General features: G+C 46.8%; 1 protein-coding gene across 1 annotated transcript in view; it reads right to left on the bottom strand.

The window, feature by feature from the left end:
* Positions 1-1,795: 1,795 nt before the first annotated feature.
* LOC134612879 (mast cell protease 1A-like) overlaps positions 1,796-20,860 on the bottom strand; it is a 79,570-nt gene continuing 60,505 nt past the window's right edge. The window contains exon 5 of the mRNA XM_063457334.1: positions 1,796-2,118. Within this exon, the coding sequence (XP_063313404.1) occupies positions 1,975-2,118 (144 nt within the window). The 3' untranslated portion in view covers positions 1,796-1,974. The remainder of the gene's footprint in view (positions 2,119-20,860) is intronic.

Raw genomic sequence — 20,860 nt, 5'->3', positions numbered from 1 at the left:
TAGTGTTTGTGGGGCAGTGTGTGTATGGGGGCAGTGTGTGTATGGTGGCAGTGTTTGTGGGGCAGTGTGTGTATGGGGACAGTGTGTGTATGGGGACAGTGTTTGTGGGGCAGTGTGTGTATGGGGGCAGTGTGTGTATGGGGGCAGTGTGTGTATGGGGACAGTGTTTGTGGGGCAGTGTGTGTATGGGGACAGTGTTTGTGGGGCAAGTATGTGTATGGGGCAGTGTGTGTATTGGGACAGTGTTTGTAGGGCAGTGTGTGTAGGGGGGCAGTGTTTGTGGGGCAGTGTGTGTATGGGGACAGTGTTTGTGGGGCAGTGTGTTTGCGGGGCAGTTTTTGTGGGGCAGTGTGTGTATGGGGACAGTGTGTGTATGGGGGGCAGTGTGTGTATGGGGACAGTGTTTGTGGGGCAGTGTGTGTATGGGGACAGTGTGTGCATGGGGACAGTGTTTGTGGGGCAGTGTGTGTATGGGGACAGTGTGTGTATGGGGACAGTGTTTGTGGGGCAGTGTGTGTATGGGGACAGTGTGTGTATGGGGGGCTGTGTTTGTGGGGCAGTGTGTGTATGGGGACAGTGTTTGTGGGGCAGTGTGTGTATGGGGGCAGTGTGTCTGGGGAGAGTTTGTATGGGGGGCAGTGTGTGTATAGGGACAGTGTTTGTGGGGCAGTGTGTGAATGGGGACAGTGTTTGTGGGGCAATGTGTGTGTGTGGGGGGGCAGTGTGTGTATGGGGGCGGGGGGAAGGAGGGAAGGGAGGCTTTTTAATAAAAAAAAAATGTATTTAAATATATATATATATATATATATGTCCCCCCTCCCTTCTTACCTTTATTGAGGAGGAGGGGGGACATTTCTCCATCCTGGTGGTCCCAGTGGGAATCCCTGGTGGCCCCAGTGGTGGTTTGAGTGAACTCTAGCCCGCATTTCAGGGCTAGAGTTCACGCTCGTGAGATTTGGAGCGTTGCCGTGGCAACGATCCGTGCTTGCGAGAGGAGGACCCGGAGGAGCTGCAGGTGAGAGCTCCCTGGTCTCCCTCCCCGGTCCACAGGCACATAGCAGGGTTGGCACTTGGACAATGCCAGCCCTGCACTAGCCGGCAGGTGAGAATCTCGGGGGGGGGGGGCAATTGCCCTGTTGCCCCCCCCCCCCCTGGATCCGCCAATGGTTGGGGGCCTGCTGGCAGGTCCACACACATATATATATCGAAAATCGCTATACATGTGTACATAGGCAATGTGGGGCCCGGAATTCCCCCAGCAGTCCAGGCCCCCCAGGACCGCTGGACCCTTGACAATCGTCATGATTGTCATGCCCTGATGGCGGCCCTGATCACAGGCATATCTATTGAGCTAAGCCCTGCACTGATTAGCCATTTCCAAGCAGATGAGGTGTCAGATGCCAGGTTTTTAAAACTTTTACAAAAATACCTGATACTAGTTAAGGCACCAGGGCACTCCTGGCACCATAATCACTATAGCGTGATAGCATGATGTAGTGGATATAATGCTTAGAGTGTTCTTTTAATATCATTTTAGATTATATTACATTTTATATAACTTTTATCTATTTTTTGAATTGAGCATCTGAAGCTCAATAAATAATCAATAAAATCTAGCAACTTTTAACATTCATTAATAACCTGTGTTTAGGATCACCAACTTGAATAGAACAAAAATGCATGTTTGTTTTGGAGTTTTTTTCAAAAATAATATATATATATATATATATATGTATATATATTTTAGAGTGACCCACCTTATTAGAAAGTTACTTAATATAGGAAGGAAACATGCTCAGTGCATCCAAATTCTCATTTATTAACATTCCATGATTGTTCATACCATTTATACCATTAAGCATTTACTAAACACAAGCTAAAATATAAAAATTACTAATGTAATTGCAATGCATGTAGCAATGGTCAATGTTTAAATACATTTTAAGAACAGAATCCATTCCTGTGTCATGAACTCTAATCTTCACTTGTGGATATGGTGTTTTCAATCCAGTTTAAGTACTTGCTGACCCTTGTGTAGACTCCAGGAGGACGGTCTAATCCAAAGGAGACAACGCCTTCAACAGATCCTTTACAGACTAATGGACCCCCAGAGTCGCCCTGGAAAAACAAATACAAAATTTACATTAATGAAATAATTTTGTGTGCACATGGTTGGAAGCATACAAATGTGTTTACTTTAAGCGTTTAGATGAGAATTGGTGCTTGGTGTGGACACAGTGACCTAGTAGTTAATTTTATATCATGACAGGAGGCTTCATATTTGCTTAAGTCTCTCTTTACTAGAACTCCACAGCAGCACATTAACATAGAGAGAAAAACACCAAAGACAAAAACATAAGGCATCTATATAAGGCTCCTCCTAACCAACCATTTCCTCTTTCTTTGCTGCTCCGCAGACAGTACCGGTCAGAGTACCACTGCCTCCATGTTTTTCCTGGGTGGCTGTGGGTTTATTATATATATACCCCTTTTGTCTATACAAACTGTTTACAGGCATATTCTATTCCCTAATTTTCCTGATTTGTGATTGATTTATTACTTTACTTTTCTTTCTTGTTCTTTGCCTATTTTTTCTTTCCGGTTTTATGCTTCTATGCTTTTTTTCCGTGTGCCTGTTTCTTTAAGGTCGCCGAGAAGCGGTCTTCCGACCGCCTCCCGTGCCGACTGTCGGGACTGCGGAGAAAGACTCCGGCGGTCCCTCATGCGCCGTGTACTGATTCACGCCCGCCGGCTTCGTCCGCCGAGCGGGAATCCTCTACCTGCTTCCCTGTCCCTCCCACGCCTCGCTCGCATTCTACCATACTCGGGCGGCGTGGGGAGGGTACAGGGAGCCTCACTGTTGCCGCGGGATGCGGCTTCCGTGCGCCCTCTCCCCCGTGACCGGGTCCGGGGGTGCGCGGCTTGCTGATGTGACTGGCGCATGTGCGCCCTTCATTTAAGGGCGCAGGACTCTTTTGTTCTTGTATGTGCCACTATGATTCCGGATACATTTCTGTGACACATTACTGACACCTTGTATGTTTTGTGATTTACACCTTTGTTTTTTATGTGCCAATATAAATCAGGATGCATTTCTGTGACACATTACTGCCACCTTGTAGGATTTGAGATTTACACTTTTGTTTTTTATGTGCCGATATGAATCAGGATACATTTCTGTGACGAATTACTGCCACCTTGTATTATTTGAGATTTACACTTTTGTTTTTTCTGTGCCTTGTTTCACTGCTCAGCTTCCCTAGGTACTTTATCGCCCAGGTGTGATTTGAGGGTTTTTCCAGGTGCAGGTTTTTTCCCCTGTCTCGCTACATGTAGCGGGGCAATGCATATTGGCCTATAACACTACCGACTGCAGTACTCTCGGTGCATGGATTCTGTGCCCTTGCGGCTTACACTATGCATGCTGCCTGGGCTTATTTAGGATTGGTTAATGCATTACATCCGCATATTTCCTGCACGGGACCCTGCTTAGTGACACTATCCCACAAGGTTCTGGACCTGTCCTGAGGACCCTGGTACATCTTTAATCTACGCCTCTGTGTCAAGATATGCCTGCCTGTCACCTCTAAGGATTTACGTTTTGCCTCCATATACCACTGGGCCGGTGCTACCCGCGCCCAAATGCTGGCCAGCTGTGTCTGTGCCCTTATGATTGGCTTGCTTTGTCTGTGCCCCTTGATTGGCCAGCTTTGTCTGTGCCCCATGATTTGGCCTGCGTTGTCTGTGCCATTTTACACATGCTACTGGCCTGGCGGCTCCACTCCTGGACCCCTGATTGTTGAGCCTGCATGCGTATAATACTTGCCTCTGCCAACTATAGGGGTGCGGCCCCTACTGCCTGCTAGTGATACCTGTTCTCTATCTCCTTAGGTGTCACGTACCATAATCTCGGATATTATGGAGGCCTCTGCACAGGAGCAGAATTTGCAGGCATTGATTAATGCGGCGGGGTCCGCCTCTGTGGAGACAGCCCTGGCTAGGACCCTCCCTCAATCACAACCAGACAGAGGTGCGAGTGGAACTCCCCGCTCGGCTGACGACTCGGCTGAGTCTGACTCTCATGGGAGAGAGCAGGCAAGTGCGCAAATGCGCTATTGGAAGGGCGAAGACCCTGAACCACGCTCCCGGTAGGGCAAGGCTCCGGCGAAGCGACATGGTTCGAGGTTATTAACCTCGCCGGCCTCGCGCCGCCGTCTACCGGGCACAGGGGAGGAGGCCTCCTTGCCCCCCCCTACCATGGCCGTACTGGATGAATGGCGGGCAGACCAATCCCCTTCAGTGGCAGAGGATGATTGGGACGAGGACCGTAGTGTTGACCGGGGTTGGCGCTAGGAGGTGGTGCCGGGAGACGACACCTTTCTAGATACTACAGGTGACCTCTGTCTGACCCTTGCTCTATCTGGCACCCCAGGTCCTCATAATGTTTGCGGCCCGACCACTTAGCACAATTTGTGCGCTACTGGGTCCGTGGACCGCAAGAAACTTCGGGCGGAATGCCCCTGGCCGTCCTGCCGGACACGGTGGCGGGGGACCCGGATTTTGACCTCCTGGTGGCGTCGTACTTGAATCGTACGGGTCGGGACCCCATGAAAGGGGTCGAGCGTCGCCTCCGCTCGGCGCAAGATAAACAGCTGGTTAGACTGGGCCCCTTTGTGCAGGATGTTGGCCCTGATGGATGTGACCTACACGGATGGTACGAGCCTGGACCCGGCCATGTGGTCATGCGGGATTGGGTCATGCGGGATTGGGCGCTACGCCCCATTTGCCTTCTAGGCAATGCTAATGTGGTTCTGCACCGAACGCAGGTAAACGGCTCTGTTCCGTATGGACACCAAGCTATCGGAGCTAGGGTTCAAAGAATTGGGCCCCCTGGCAATAAGACCTACTGTTCGGGGAACCTTTCATTAAGGAGCTACAGAAACACTTCAATTTGCTTCCCTGGATAAAGCACAGTCCTCTATAAAGAAGGTGTTTCGCTCACTGTTATCCCGGCTGGGCTTCGGACCCCACAGATCCCGTAGCCCATCCTTTTTTCCACCATACCAGCCCAGACCTCACTACACTCGAAGGGTGGGTAGAGGTGGTGGAGACCGTGCCAGAGGACGAGCGAGATTTCCTATGGGTGAGTACAACTCCTGCCACTTTTCAATTCCTCTCTACTGCATACAGACAGATTGTTTCACTGCAGAGACAGGTGGCAGGAAGTGTCTTCAAATGCATGGGTCCATCAGACGGTACGGGGTTATGTCATGGACTTCCACTCCCCATCGACGCAGGTTGGACCTCCAAGTGTCTCCTTCATCGCGAGAGTTCAACATTCCTTGATAGATTCGGAGGTTCGGACTCTGCTCACTATTGGCGCTATCCAGCGAGCCCCGGATTTGGGGGGCTTCCTCAGCTCGATTTTCTAGTGAAGATGAAGTCGGGGGAGTTCCGCCTGGTGGTCACTTTCGGGAATTGAACACCTTTGTTGTCTGCAACCACTTCAAGTTGGAGGGCATTCATCTCCTTCGGGACCTTCCCCGGTCGGGAGACTTGTTCATGTGACTGGACCTGAAGGATGCTTACCTCTCTGGCCTGGTGGACAAGAGTGGTCGCGGGTCGCTTCGCCTCACCTGGAATGGCGTCCCTCGCTAATTCACATGCCTCCCGTTTGGCCTCAGCTCGGCCCCTTGGTGCTTCACCAAGCTGCTGACGCCTGTGGTTGCCCGATTCTGGTCAGAGGGCGTCCGTTTCCTGTTATTTCTGGATGATTTGCTGGTCCTCTGCGGAGATCCCTCCAGGCTCAGATATCAAACGCGTTCGGCGATCTCCTTATTGGAGCTCCTGGGATTCGTAGTTAATCTGAAGAAAAAGGTGGAGTTCTTGGGTGTCATGGTCAATGCGATGGAATGCGTTCTCCGTCTGCCTTTGGCACTGATGGCAACCGCCCAGGATGTGATTAGAAGGATATTACGGCAAGTCCGGATTCCCCTTCAAATGTTTGCTCGCGTGGTGGGCCTCCTCTCAGCCTCGATACAGGCAATATACCCGAGCCCACTACACTACAGGACCATGCAACGGCTGAAGGCCCCTGTTCTACGCATGTGACCTTCTTCAGACCGGATGATTTCTCTGTTCCTGGACGTGAAGGCCGGACTGCGCTGGTGGCTTCTGCGCATGGCCGCATGGAACGGCAAGGCAATATTCGGACCAACCCCGGATTTCGTACTGGAATAGACTACAAGCCTTGGGGTTGGGGTGCCACGTGCGCGACCGGGTTCACGGGCGGCCCGTGGTCGGACAAGGAATTGGAGTTCCACATCAATTGCCTGGCTTGATTGTGGGTTCGTTGGCAGTTCGGAGACTGACAAGTCACCTGTCGGACTGCTGCGTCCTCCTTCGGAGGGACAAGGTCTCAGCGGTGCAATATACCAACCGCTTGGGGGGCGCTCGGTCTCGCACACTGGAGGTGACGAAGGGGATTTCCAGCTTCTGCTTCCAGCGCAACATCACATTACAGACAGAGTATCTGCCGTGGGAGTCGAACCTGACGGCGGATTGGTTCTACAGACATTGGAAGGATGCCAGCAACTGGGAACTCTTTCGACCCATCTTCCTCATACTCGAGCGTCGCACAGGTTCGTTCACGGTGGGTCTATTCGCCTCCGGGACGACCATCGGATTCGGACGTGCTTTAGTTGGCTCCCGGACCCAGCGTGCGCGGTGGTGGTCGCGTTTCGACAGGTATGTTTTTTTTCTCAGGAAGCATAGGTGTTTCCTCCGTTCGCCTCGATCCCCCGGGTATTACTTCAAGTTCGAGGTCGACGTGTGTCCTTAGTGTTGTTGACTCCGCTATGGCGGGATCGGTCTGGTTCACGGAGCTTTCCTGTCGGGATCCTCTTCTCTTACCGTCCTCTCGAATACTCCTCTTGGACTCTTTCGGGAGTGCCTGGTATGTCGAGGCGTCATCGCTATTGGCCAGGGACCTTCTCTGGGATTCCTGAGCTCCCGGGACGAGGAGATGTTTATCTCTCAGCATGGATTTCATGGTGTCGTTGGTGCTTAGGACAGGATACCGAGCCCTTTACTGGCCCGTGACCAACTTGCTGAGTGTCTTGTCCCTCCTCGATGATTTGGGACGGTTGTGCCGTCTGGTTATTGTGACTAGTCAGTTATTTAGGCGGCGCGTGTTCCGTTTGGAGGTTTTTTCCCATTGGTCAGGACCCGCTGGTCTGCAGATTTATACGTGGGATGAGACTGGCACGTCCTCCGGCACCTAAATACTCTTCCCTCTGGGAGGTAAGTATGGTTTTAGCGTTTTCTTCGGGATTTGGCCGGGGTTCCTTGACTTTTCCCTTCGCCAGCTTTCTGCTGTGTTTGCCCTCTTGTTGTGTCTGGTTTCGTTCAGACGTGTTTCTGTTGTCCGGCCCTTTGCCCCTGTCCCGACTCGATGGATGAGATGGTTTTTGACACTGGCGGGGGTGAATGCAACCTTTGGAGTGCATTCGGTTAACGGCGCTGCTGCTTCCGAGTTTCCTTGGTGGGCGTTTCTCTTCGGGACGTTTTGTATGTGACAGTCCGGTCCCGTGAGGAGTTTTTGCGCCAGTTTTATTTTAGACCGTCGGACAATGTTTCTTTGGTTTTGCTGTCGGAGCGTTAAAACAGCAAATATGAAGCCTCCTGTCATGATATAAAATTGTAGATTATACTAGCTTTAGTGTAACTATAATCTTTATTTTATTAATGACAGAAGGCGAATATTTCCCACCTGGTTTTTCTTTCCTTCCCTTTGTTTAGATCGATTGTTGGTTGATTTCTACGGGTTGTTGAGTCGCCTGGGCTAGATATGGTAGTCTAGGGTGCTGCCTGGGGAAGATAGGGGAGGTGTCTGTTATATTGATATTGTCAGTAATTATATACTGGGGTTTTATGTTTTTGTACTATCAGTACTGTACTGTGGGATTTATGTTTTCTCAGTACATTTCATTCACTAATCAGTGTTTTTGACTCTGTTTATCTCGTTTCAGTATAATGGTTCGACTACATTTCATAGAATCGACGGTTTCGCTGGATGAAGCGCAAGATTACATCTGTTATTCGATGTTCTTTTACAGATGGCATTCATTGTTGTGTTATGTTTCTTCCTTTTATTAGTTTATTGCATTTTGTGTACCTTATGTCTTGTCGCAGCGTGAAAGAGGAAATGGTTGATTAGGAGGAGCCTTTTATAGATGCCTTATGTTTTTGTCTTTGGTGTTTTTCTCTCTATGTTAATGTGCTGCTGTGGAGTTCTAGTAAAGAGAGACTTAAGCAAATATTCGCCTCCTGTCATTAATAAAATTAAGATTATAGTTACACTAAAGCTAGTATAATCTACAATTAGTGTGCACATTGTAACGGAATAAGCATACATGATTCCTTTACTCAAGAACAGATACTTGAGATCATTGTGTCCAAACCCCATTAGATATACTGGGTTATTCACTAAACACCTAATTATGTCCAAATGTACAGTCAGTAGGCAACTAGTTAAAAACACTCTATGGCTTGAGGGTTAATTATGTGGCATCTGGCCAGCGCTTGCAAACTCGCTGTCACATTAAATAGTCAATAAATATCCTATGGGGATCAATAAGACCCCCATATTACTATAATGGAAGTATTTTATTTCCATATGCCCCCCCCTGCCATCTAGCAAGTGGGTGCATGTCTACTGAACATTAAAACAAGCAAATGGTCAACCACTGCTCCCTGCCTCCACCCGGCATCGGGTGGAGAAAACTTCACTTTTAAGGTTGGGGGACCTAGCATCCCCTCCACTGACCCCCCACCAATGCTGGCATGTGGGGGTCCTAATGGTTATAAAATGAGAGGGACCTAGTGTCAACACCTCTCAGCCCTCACATGTTGATGGGTGGTGGCCCTAATATTTGATATTTGTAATCTGGGGGCTAGGATCAATTAAGTCCTCTCTCTCCCCCTTTTTATACATATTAGGGCTATTAATTTAAGGATATGGTGGCTGTGACAAAACGCTGTCACTGAGTGCCATGCCTACATATGGGCCCTGTAAAAAGCAAGTGAAAAGACTTGGTTCAAGTGATTTCCATGGATTATTTTTGGGGTTCCTATATGTATTGGATATATATTTAATAGTTTATGTTTTGTGTTTTATGCCTGGGGGATAATTGGGTTAAGCAAATGTCTCTTTTGGATATGGTATTGAATCAAGGGTATCCTGTTTCTGGAAGGCTTGATCATTACCACATCAAATGACTTCCTATCTTAGAGAAAGCAAGACATATGGCAGATGTAAACTCAGTCAGACTTCAAGAACACTGCTGTGTGACTTCCCATACCCTACAGAATAGTTCTGCTGGAGTCCAAGTTGCAAAGAGGAACTGGGGTTGTAAGCTAGGACATTCCATGCAATCAATTAAACCCTTTTGAAATATTCAAATGTGTGTGTGGGGTTTTGAAAATTGTAGATTTGCTGTACTTGAGAGGGGACTGAATTCTCTCTCAGACACAGTATCATGGGAGGGATGACCGTGTAATGTTGTGTTGGAAACAACATTACATTCAGCCGGTCGCATAGGAAAGCATTTACAATGTTTTCCTATGGACGCTTGCGTGCTCTCACTGTGATTTTCACAGTGAGAAGCACGCAAGCGCCTCTAGCGGCTGTCAATGAGACAGCCACTACAGGTTTTGGAGGCTGGATTAACCCTATTATTGTGATGTAATTCCAGTAAAATACAAGTTTAGCAGGCTAAGATTGCCACAAGGCATATGTATGTATATGTGTTTGTAGTATCAGTTAGTTAATAACACGTAGCTAAGATACTGTCATCACTGTACTGACCAGGTGCAGGAATGTAAGAACTGGAATTACGCGTCCCTCTCCTTTGTATCAGATGAGCCACGTGGTTAGACCGGATGGATGAGTTTAGACTCTATTCATTAAATAGGTTAAGGGTATGTGTGGGTGTAGTTAATTGTGGGAGGAGCTACAGTGCTATATAAGGAATGTACTCTATGTATTCAGTACTCAGACTTTGCTGTATTTTGGTGACGCTAGTCCCTCTGAGTCCCGATCGGTGATCCAATAAAGAATCTCTTCCTTCCTGAAGAAACCTGTGTCCATCTCTCTGTGCTTGGCTTCCGTCAGTTTCTCCGGTATCATTTGGTGCATTGGCCGGGAAGCTCATCGTTCAACGGTAGCTGAGAGGCAGAGGCGTGAGACGGTCTATCTTTGCCCACGTTCTCTACGGCTGCACCCCTGAACTTCTGCGTGGACCTCCCTTCGTCTCGGCGCCACTGGTCTGTTGTCCAGGAGATCATCGGCCTCTACGTGAGAAGTGCTGGGGTGTCCCCGTCGATGAGTGTGAACTCAGGTTCAGGAACGAGGAGGTAAGATAACTGCTGTTTTAGACGGCAGGACCCGCTAGGGGTATACCGATTGTGCGGTAGGCCCAAAGGGGTTTTTGAATCTGTATCTGCCCCCTCTGTCGGAGGGAAGGAGCGAAGGCGCACCGCTCGATCGAACGCTCTTTAGTCAGACCGTTTGATTTGGTTAGTCAGGCGGGGTCCTGGTGTAAGATAGCCCTAGCCGGACACCGGTGTCTTGTCTAGACTAGCGTTCTAGGGTGTATATTACGTTCGCTAGGTCGGAGGGACCGGGAGACTAAGCGGCGCCTGTGTAAATTCGGTTCGCTAGTTCTCATCCTATCTGGGCTAAGTGGGAAGGCGTGTAAATTTGGAACCCACTAGACTTTTGATAGTACGACTAAGAGGCGCCTGTGTAAATTCGGATCTCTAGCTCGTTGTATAGTGCGACTAAGAGGCGCCTGTGTAAATTCGGATCTCTAGCTCGCTATGTATATGTGGTGATTGGGCAGTGTGGCTAACCAAAACGGGTGTATATAGTTTTAGGTAGTCCATTCAAGGTACTGGCCAATAGTTTAGTTGGGAATTGTAAATGTGTTAACGATTGTTTAGTAAAGTGTATATCTTGTTAGATAGCGCGAGCTCAGCCGTCTAGCGAGAGTGTTAATAGTGTGTTGCTGTATTATAGTGCACGGTACCATAACCCTGTATATTTACTGACATTATATAATAAGTACTAATCATTGTCGTCCATTGCATGTTTAACACCATAACCACTAATAATTGTATTGTGACCTTAACTTGTGCTTTGACCTATGCTAACCGTACTGTAACCGCTATTTGTAAAAGACGATGTTACTGGGGTGTGTTATAGACGGGTAATTCGTATATAGAGAATTATAGCGTGGGTGACTGTGTAGTTACGCCAAAGGGCATAATATTGATTATATAGTGACTGGTGTAGCAGCTGTGTGTGTACGGGAATTCCCTGAGTGTTTATTGTTATTGTGTACGTTTCACTTGATAACCGTACCACGTGGTGCTGTTGCCAGAGGAAACGGGTGTGACTGTTGAATAGTACGCGTGTATAGTAATCGTTGTCGACAACGTTCCACTGTTAAATATGGGTGCGTCGCAGTCAACGATTCCGGATCCCTTAGGATGTATGGTTAAGAATTTTAAAAAGGGATTCAAAGTTTGTGATTTTGGGGTTAAGATGTCCCCTGTACGTTTGGTCACTTTGTGCACTAGGGAGTGGCCTACTTTGGTTGCGGCATGGCCGCCACGTGGCAGTTTGGATCCAACTCTGGTACAGCGCTTACACGTGGCTGTATCAGGTAGGCCTGAACTTTACGGCCAGTTTCCTTATATTGATTGTTGGAGACAGGCCGTAAATGACTCGCCAAAATGGCTCCGGACATGCCACGAGGAACAGTGTCGCCTCATGGTAGCTAGGACTTGTTCGTCCACTAGGGCTGGTGTTAGGCCCATTTTGGACACGCCCCCTGAGTCCGAGATCCCTTTGCCGCCCCCTTACTTTCCGTTAAGAAGAAGTGACGCAAACGCAGGAAGTCCTGTAACCCTTCCCTCACTACCCCCATCCACTTCCGCTTCCTCCTCCAGTGCAGGATCCACCCCCCCTCGTACTAAATCCCCCCTTCCGGAACCAGATAGACCAACCTCCATTAAAAATGAATATCCTGATTTGGCGCCACTTCAGACTTCCGGTCAAGCTTCATCTAGCTCGGCCCGAAGTGTTCTATTCACTACCTTTTCCCAAAACCAACCTCCCACATCCCCATACCCTATCTCTCCCCGACCGGAACCCATGACTGACGCTTCCCTACGTAGCCCCATCCAAACCCGACAGTTGACTGGTGCCCAACAATTAAAGCACTATCAGATGCCTCTTCGCTTAAATCCCGGGTCAGCTTATATCGATGCCGCAGGTCAAATGGCACACGCTGACCCTGTCTTCGTATATGTCCCTTTCACCACTACCGACCTTTTAAACTGGAAGACCCATAATTCCTCGTATACTGAGAAACCACAAGCCATGACTGCAGTGGTGACTAATCTAGTTGCTCCTCCATCTGGAAGGACTATTACTGTGATAGGAGCAACTGGAAGAAGTGCTGAAAGACCGGTTCTTAAAAGTCGACTCTGTACATTGGGAGGCCACGTAGTAAAACACCAATTCCTTTATATGCCTGAATGTCCAGTCCAATTGCTGGGACGTGATATGCTATCCAAATTACAAGCGCAGATTACGTTCCTACCAGATGGAACAACATCTTTAAAGTTTAATGGACCTTCAGGTATTATGACTTTATCCGTACCAAAGGAAGAAGAGTGGCGACTTTATACAGTGTTGACTAGCCAAAACCCTAGGAGTGATGAGACATTGTTTAACATACCAGGAGTTTGGGCAGAGAACAACCCACCAGGACTGGCCCGCAATATTCCACCAATAAAAATTGAACTGAAACATGGGGTTTATCCAGTGAGCCTAAGACAATATCACATTCCGCAGAAGGCTAAGAAGAACATCCAATCCTATCTGGATAAGTTCATACGGTATGGTATCCTAAAATTCTGTACTTCCCCCTGGAACACCCCATTGCTGCCTGTTCAAAAGCCCGGCACAGATGAGTATCGACCTGTGCAGGACTTAAGAGCAGTCAATGATGCGGTTGTTAGCATACATCCAGTTGTACCCAATCCATATAACCTGCTTGCTTTAATTCCGGGCGGGGCTACTTACTTCACAGTCTTAGATCTCAAAGATGCCTTCTTTTGCCTCCGAATTGCCGCAGAAAGTCAATGTATTTTCGCTTTCCAGTGGGAGAACGCTGTAACGGGCTCAAAACGCCAAATGACTTGGACAAGACTGCCCCAAGGGTTTAAAAATTCACCTACCCTATTTGGTTCAGCCCTAAGTCAAGATCTATTGGATTTCGAGTCCATCCCAGGAGAGTGTGTATTGTTACAATATGTAGATGACTTGTTGATAGCAGCAGTTACAAAAGAAATCTGTCAGCAAGCAACGCACGATCTACTACACATTCTCTGGAAGGCAGGATACAAGGTGTCTAGAAAGAAGGCTCAGTTGTGTTTGCCAACTGTCAAGTATCTAGGATTCCATATCTCTGAAGGTCAAAGAATTATGGGGCCAGAGAGAAAAGAAGCTGTCTGCCAAATACCAATACCCAAGAATAGAAGACAAGTGCGAGAATTCTTGGGGGCAGCAGGCTTCTGTAGGATATGGATTCCCAGCTATGCGATACTAGCAAAACCTCTGTACGCAGCTATCAAAGGTACAGAGCACGACCCCTTCTTATGGACCCAAGAACAGCAAACGGCATTTGAAGATGTGAAGAAGGCTTTGATGAGTGCCCCAGCATTAGGTCTACCTGATCACACACGACCATTCTACTTATATGTACACGAGCAAAGAAGAATGGCTGTGGGAGTATTGACACAGTACTTGGGATCATGGCAAAGACCTGTTGCCTACATGTCTAAGCAACTGGATGCAGTGGCCAGCGGACTTCCACCTTGTCTAAGAGCCGTAGCTGCAGCCGCCCTGCTAGTAGCTGAAGCCGATAAACTCACTCTGGGTCAAGAACTTTATGTACGAGTCCCACATGCAGTACAGACGTTGTTGGATTACAAAGGAAATCATTGGTTTAGTAATAGCCGTATGACCAAGTATCAAGCAATGTTGTGTGAAAACCCAAGAGTGCATTTAGAGACTGTAAACACCTTAAATCCAGCTACCCTTTTGCCACAACCTACTGAAAGTCAACATGATTGTTTGGAAGTAATGGATGAAGTATTCTCAAGTAGACCAGATCTTCGTGATTTTCCCATCCAGAACCCCGATGTTCAATATTACACCGACGGCAGTAGTTATGTGAAAGAAGGGATCCGCTATGCAGGATATGCAGTAACAACCATAGACAAGGTGATAGAAGCTCGGCCACTGGCGAAAGGAACATCAGCACAAAAGGCAGAATTAATAGCACTAACACGAGCGTTACAATTGGCTGAAGGTTTAAGAGTAAATATCTATACGGACTCTAAGTATGCGTTTTTAACCACTCATGCCCACGGAGCTTTGTATAAAGAAAGAGGACTACTGAATTCAGAGGGCAAAGAAATCAAGTACGCAGCTGAAATCCTACAACTATTGGAAGCAGTGTGGGAGCCGAAAGAAGTCGGTATTATTCATTGTCGAGCACATCTGAGAGGTGATGGTGATGTAACCAAGGGAAATCGGATGGCAGATAGTGCAGCTAAGCGTGCTGCTGAATCAGGAAGACAGGAGTATGTGGGGCATATAGCTGCTCTTATACCAACTCCACTGTCCCAATGGACTCCAGTTTATACAGCTCAAGAAGAGGAGTGGTTAAAGACTGAACCGGGAAAGTATCTGGAGAACAAGTGGTATCAGCTAGAAGATGGAAGAATAGTTATACCAGCATCGCTAGCGGTAGAAATTGTCCAAAATTATCACAACGGGACACATTCTGGGAGAGACAGTACTGAAGAATCTCTTAGAAAACATTTCTACATACCAAGATTGTCCAACTTGACTCAGGCCATTGTACGCAGATGTGTAACGTGTGCTAAGAATAATGCAAGACAAGGACCAGTAAAGCCACCAGGAGTTCAGTTTATGGGGGGACTCCCCATGTCCGATCTACAAATAGACTTTACAGTGATGCCTAAATCGGGTGGACATCGTTACCTGCTGGTAATTGTGTGCACCTATTCAGGCTGGGTAGAAGCATGTCCTACTCGTACAGAGAAAGCAGGAGAAGTTGTGAGATTCCTGCTACGAGAAATAATACCCCGATATGGACTACCCTGTTCTATAGGATCGGACAATGGTCCAGCTTTTGTTCATCAGTGCCTACAACAACTGACTCATATGCTTGGTATAAAGTGGAGGCTTCATACTGCATATAGACCCCAGAGTTCTGGTAAGGTAGAGAGAATGAATAGAACTATAAAGAACCAGTTGGCTAAAATGTGTCAGGAAACCCAACTTAAGTGGAACGTTCTCTTACCCATAGCTTTATTGCGAATCCGCAGTACCCCTACCAGAAGGATGGGCCTCTCTCCTTTTGAAATCATGTATGGGCGACCACCTCCCGTACTTGGTAACTTAAGGGGGGACTTGAGTCAGTTGGGAGAAGGAATTACCCGGCAGCAGGTTGTAGAGTTGGGTAAGACTATGGAGGAGGTACAGAAATGGGTACAAGATAGATTACCTGTGAATATTTATCCCCCTGTTCATAGTTATCATCCAGGAGATCAAGTGTGGATTAAAGAGTGGAATAATGTACCGTTAGGGCCCAAGTGGAGAGGTCCTTATGTTGTTCTTTTGTCTACCCCTACAGCAATAAAAGTAGCAGAAGTGACTCCGTGGATACATCACTCCAGGGTTAAACCAGCAGCAGTCGATTCTTGGCAAGTTACAGTAGATCCAGAGAATCCCTGCAAGATCCGGTTAAAACGCACTACTCAGTCGGAGTAACGAGGAATTATTGTGGATTACAAATTTTATTGTTACAGGTGTGAGTGAGAAGGCCATAATAAAGCCTGTCCGCTTACCATCACATAGTGTATAAGCCAGGAAAGTCTCGAAGGGACACCTGTGAAGACGAGCAGAACTCCATTCCCTGCAGCCCTCACATCCTGGAAGCTGAGGTTCCATCGCACGGACGAAGACTGAGGATGACGGCGAAAGATGTGCTTTTGATTGTGTTTATTTACATGTGTTTTTATATTCAGGAAGGTAGAGGTACCGACACTCCTAGCTGTGAGGTATGCATTAAGACTACGAGAACAGGTAACCATATTTCCCAAACCCTAATTTGGCATTCACAATACGAGTGTAAAGGAGATGTATCGAGATGTAGATACTTAAATATAGATTATAGTGTGTGCCATTTAGGAGTAGGAGAACCTAAGTGCTTCAGTCCGGAGTATCAACCTCGTACAATCTGGTTGACTCTCAGGAATGGAGATCCTCAGGGGACCCTAATTAATAAAACGGTGTTAGAATCCGTACATTCTTCGGGTGTTCTGCTATTTGATGCGTGTAAAGCGATATCGAGTGGTAGAAAGCCGTGGAATGTATGTGGGGATCTTAGATGGGAGAGGACGTATGGGTCTAACGATAAATATATTTGTCCCAGTAGCAAAAATAAATATGTAAGTCCTAGATGCCCAAATAGAGATTATAACTTTTGCCCATATTGGTCTTGTGTGGGGTGGGCAACTTGGGGACAGACAGTAGACAAAGACATGATAGTGACTAAGTTGCCGACTAGCCCTTATTGTAAGTCTATGGAATGCAACCCAGTCCATATACTCATTAATAACCCCGACAAGTTCTTAGATAAGTATGGAAATTTATTTGGGTTTCAAATATACGGGACGGGTTTAGATCCTGGGACATTATTGTTTATAGGAATAGAGACTGATACGGTATCCTCCCAGACTCATCAAGTATACCATTCCTTTTACGAAGAGATGAGTATAGATAATAAGATCCCCCATAATGCTAAAAACCTGTTCATCGATTTAGCTGAAAGTATTGCCGGTAGTCTTAATGTTACCAACTGCTATGTGTGTGGAGGTACTAACATGGGAGACCAATGGCCTTGGGAAGCAAAGGAGGTAATGTCCGGTTCTGAGGCAGTTGACCAATTAATATCTACACAAGCCGATTATCATATGAGTGTTAGAGGTAAATCTGAGTGGAGATTAAAGACCTCCATCATAGGTTATGTTTGCATAGCAAGGAAAGGAATGATGTATAATACTTCTGTAGGAGAATTAACTTGTCTAGGGCAAAAAGCTTATGATGATGATACAAAGAATACAACTTGGTGGTCGGCTTCAAATGTCTCAGAACCATCTAACCCGTTTGCTAGATATGCCAATTTAAAGGATGTGTGGTTTGATCTATCCATCACATCTACCTGGAGAGCCCCAGCAAATTTGTACTGGATCTGTGGTAAGAAAGCCTATTCGGAGTTGCCACAGGACTGGGAAGGGGCATGTGTGTTGGGTATGCTCAAACCATCCTTCTTCTTGTTACCGATTGAAACAGGTGAGACTTTAGGTGTTAAAGTGTATGATGTGAATCATAGGAAGAAAAGGGGACCCATAGAGATAGGCGCCTGGGAAGATAATGAATGGCCTCCCCAGCGTATTATAGATTATTATGGGCCAGCCACGTGGGCTGAGGATGGTACCTTTGGTTATAGAACCCCTATTTATATGCTCAACCGTATTATAAGATTACAGGCGGTGGTTGAGATTATCACAAATGAGACATCACAAGCGCTCAATCTTCTAGCGAAGCATAACACCAGGATGAGGACAGCAGTCTACCAAAATAGATTAGCCTTGGATTACCTTTTGGCAGTAGAGGGAGGTGTATGTGGGAAGTTTAACCTAAGTAATTGCTGTCTTCAAATAGATGACGAAGGGCAAGCAATAGCTGAGCTTACTAGCCATATGGTTAAACTAGCGCATGTGCCTACTCAGGTATGGAAAGGGTACAATCCAAGTAGTTGGTTTGGTAGCTGGTATGAGTGGTTTGGAGGGCTTAAGGCAGTGGTAGGTGGAGTCCTACTGATTTTACTGTTGTGTCTACTCCTACCGTGTCTTATACCCTTAGTAGTTAGGTCTGTGCAAAGCCTGATAGGAAGTATAGCAGAGAGGAAGGCTGCTGCACAGATAATGGCGATATATAAGTATAAGGCTCTAGATCAGGGAGAACCAATGCAAGAAGATGAATGTTGAAGATTCACATCATAAGATAAGTCTGGTCTGGTTCATGGTAACCTGAGGTATATGCAAACCAAGGTTAAGTGATGCCTCAAGTAATTGTGAAATATCAGAGGCATCAAAGGGGGGAATGTGATGTAATTCCAGTAAAATACAAGTTTAGCAGGCTAAGATTGCCACAAGGCATATGTATGTATATGTGTTTGTAGTATCAGTTAGTTAATAACACGTAGCTAAGATACTGTCATCACTGTACTGACCAGGTGCAGGAATGTAAGAACTGGAATTACGCGTCCCTCTCCTTTGTATCAGATGAGCCACGTGGTTAGACCGGATGGATGAGTTTAGACTCTATTCATTAAATAGGTTAAGGGTATGTGTGGGTGTAGTTAATTGTGGGAGGAGCTACAGTGCTATATAAGGAATGTACTCTATGTATTCAGTACTCAGACTTTGCTGTATTTTGGTGACGCTAGTCCCTCTGAGTCCCGATCGGTGATCCAATAAAGAATCTCTTCCTTCCTGAAGAAACCTGTGTCCATCTCTCTGTGCTTGGCTTCCGTCAGTTTCTCCGGTATCATTATAAACATAGCAGTTTCTCTGAAACTGCTATGTTTATAAAAAAAAAAAGGGTTAATCCTAGAGGGACCTGGCACCCAGACCACCTCATTAAGCTGAAGTGGTCTGGGTGCCTAGAGTGGTCCTTTAAAGAGCTCAATTGTGGATTCTCACACGGAGCACACGCTTTGTGCGACCAAGCAGCTTGGCGGTCAGGCCCCGCCCCCATCCTTTTTTTATTGTAATAGTTGAGTCAGGACATTATGGATTTTATTGGCCTTTTTTGGGGCTGAAGATTTAAGAAGAAAGAAAACGCCTGATGCTTAGTATAAGTTTTTTTATTTATTGTGCCCTACTCACTATGATTAAAGTGAACCTTCCACTACATACCTGACCCTCTGCTCCCCAGCTATGATTTCCTGTTACACTTCTGTAACAAATACCTCCAGACCACCCTATCTACTCCTGCGGTCTTCACTCTTTAGGAACGCTTCTCCAATCAGGGGAAACCTCCTACATTTCAGAAATGCATGTTTTGTTGCCAGCATGCTGACATCTAAACGTAGTGACATCAGTCACGTCATTCCTATACTCCTTAAGTGCCAACTAAGAGTTACCATAGCATCCACAGTGCATGAATTGTAGTTGCTATGGGTGGACTTCCTGTGGGAGTCACTTTTTCTCTCCCTATCAGTCATTTCTCAACATTTATGCTAAAGTATTGATTGATAGGTGGGCATTTTTTTTTTTTTTAAATCAGTCTGTCTTCCAACTTATTAATTTGCTAGCACAGCTGCTCAAATTTATAGATTACATGTAATGCTTTTTCTATAAGAGCATGAGTGATTTGGGAGCTGACAGGTCCCCTTTAAGGTGGGGTAGGTGATAGGTAGTAATTTTGCATTTGGGGTAGTGGTTAGGGCCTTACGAAGTCACAGGGGTTTACTTTGTGGCACAATTTTAGGGGGTATATCCATTTAAAAGCCCTACTTATGGGGGGAAGGTTTTGGGACCTGAAACCCAAGCTGGCTGGATTTGTTCCTTTGTAGCTTCTGCAACACTGGGCTAATATTGAATATTTAAACCTACTGCTATAGCTATCAGAGGTTCTCAACCACAGGAGGAATGAAATTGTCTGCCACCTTCTAGGGTCAGGACCGAAGTGTTGAACCGATCAGTAGCCCTGTTTGTCTTTGCGGCCTATCAAGCCTGCCATGATGGCGGATTTAAGAAGTGATTGGTCTTCCAATGCCGAGCGGTCGCCTCGAGGTGCACACTGTTACACCCCCCTATTGGATCGGTGGGGATTATTCCGGTCCCCACTAGGGCTTACAGAATCTGAGGTGGAAATCCTCTTGACAGGTGCCTTCAGATGGTGAGACCCACAGGGTGTGTTCAAGATGGCTGCTGCATTGGAGCTTCAACCCAGCTGATCAGACCTCAGGAGCCAGAAGTGGAGAAAGCCATTTGAAGTCTGATTTAATGCAGTATGCCAGGAGTTCTGACTGCAATACATGTTCCTCTTCTGGGCCAGTGGCCAGCCTGGAGCGATGTCTGGGCAGCCATCCATACACCCATAGGGTGCCCGAATGTTGGGGACCCTGTATGCACATGATCCTGCCACCTGGAGATGGGGGAACTATGGACATGGGCACCAGCCCCCTTTAAGGCCCGGAGCTGTAGTTACAGGGACACTGTGCTTGGGGGCCTACTCCACCCTATGCAACTAGACAACCTGCAGAATCTGCATAAGCTTGTAATGGAGGGGAAGAACACCGGTCCTGGCAAGGAACTGACCTATAGCTTACCTGCGGCACTGGGTAAACTATCTTGGAGGCTTCCTGCCACACATAGGATTATCCATCTACTAATAATGCAGAAAGCTATGCCAGCACTCTGTGTATTTAGCTTCTCATTCTCTCATTTTCTTATCTTTTCTTGTTCTTATCCTGAACCCAGTGGCTTTAAACTATTATTTTAAACTCATTATCAGTCAGTATACCCAGCAGTGTTTTATGGTTTTTTCTTCTCATCTCCACTAACAAATTAGCTAGATTATTATTGCTCAAGTCATATAAAAAGTGCTGTATTCAAACAT

The sequence above is a fragment of the Pelobates fuscus genome, chromosome 5 (assembly GCF_036172605.1).
Source record: "Pelobates fuscus isolate aPelFus1 chromosome 5, aPelFus1.pri, whole genome shotgun sequence".
NCBI lineage: Eukaryota > Metazoa > Chordata > Amphibia > Anura > Pelobatidae > Pelobates > Pelobates fuscus.
The sequence above is the reverse complement of the archived record's forward strand: the minus strand, read 5'-3'. Positions and strand labels throughout refer to the sequence as shown.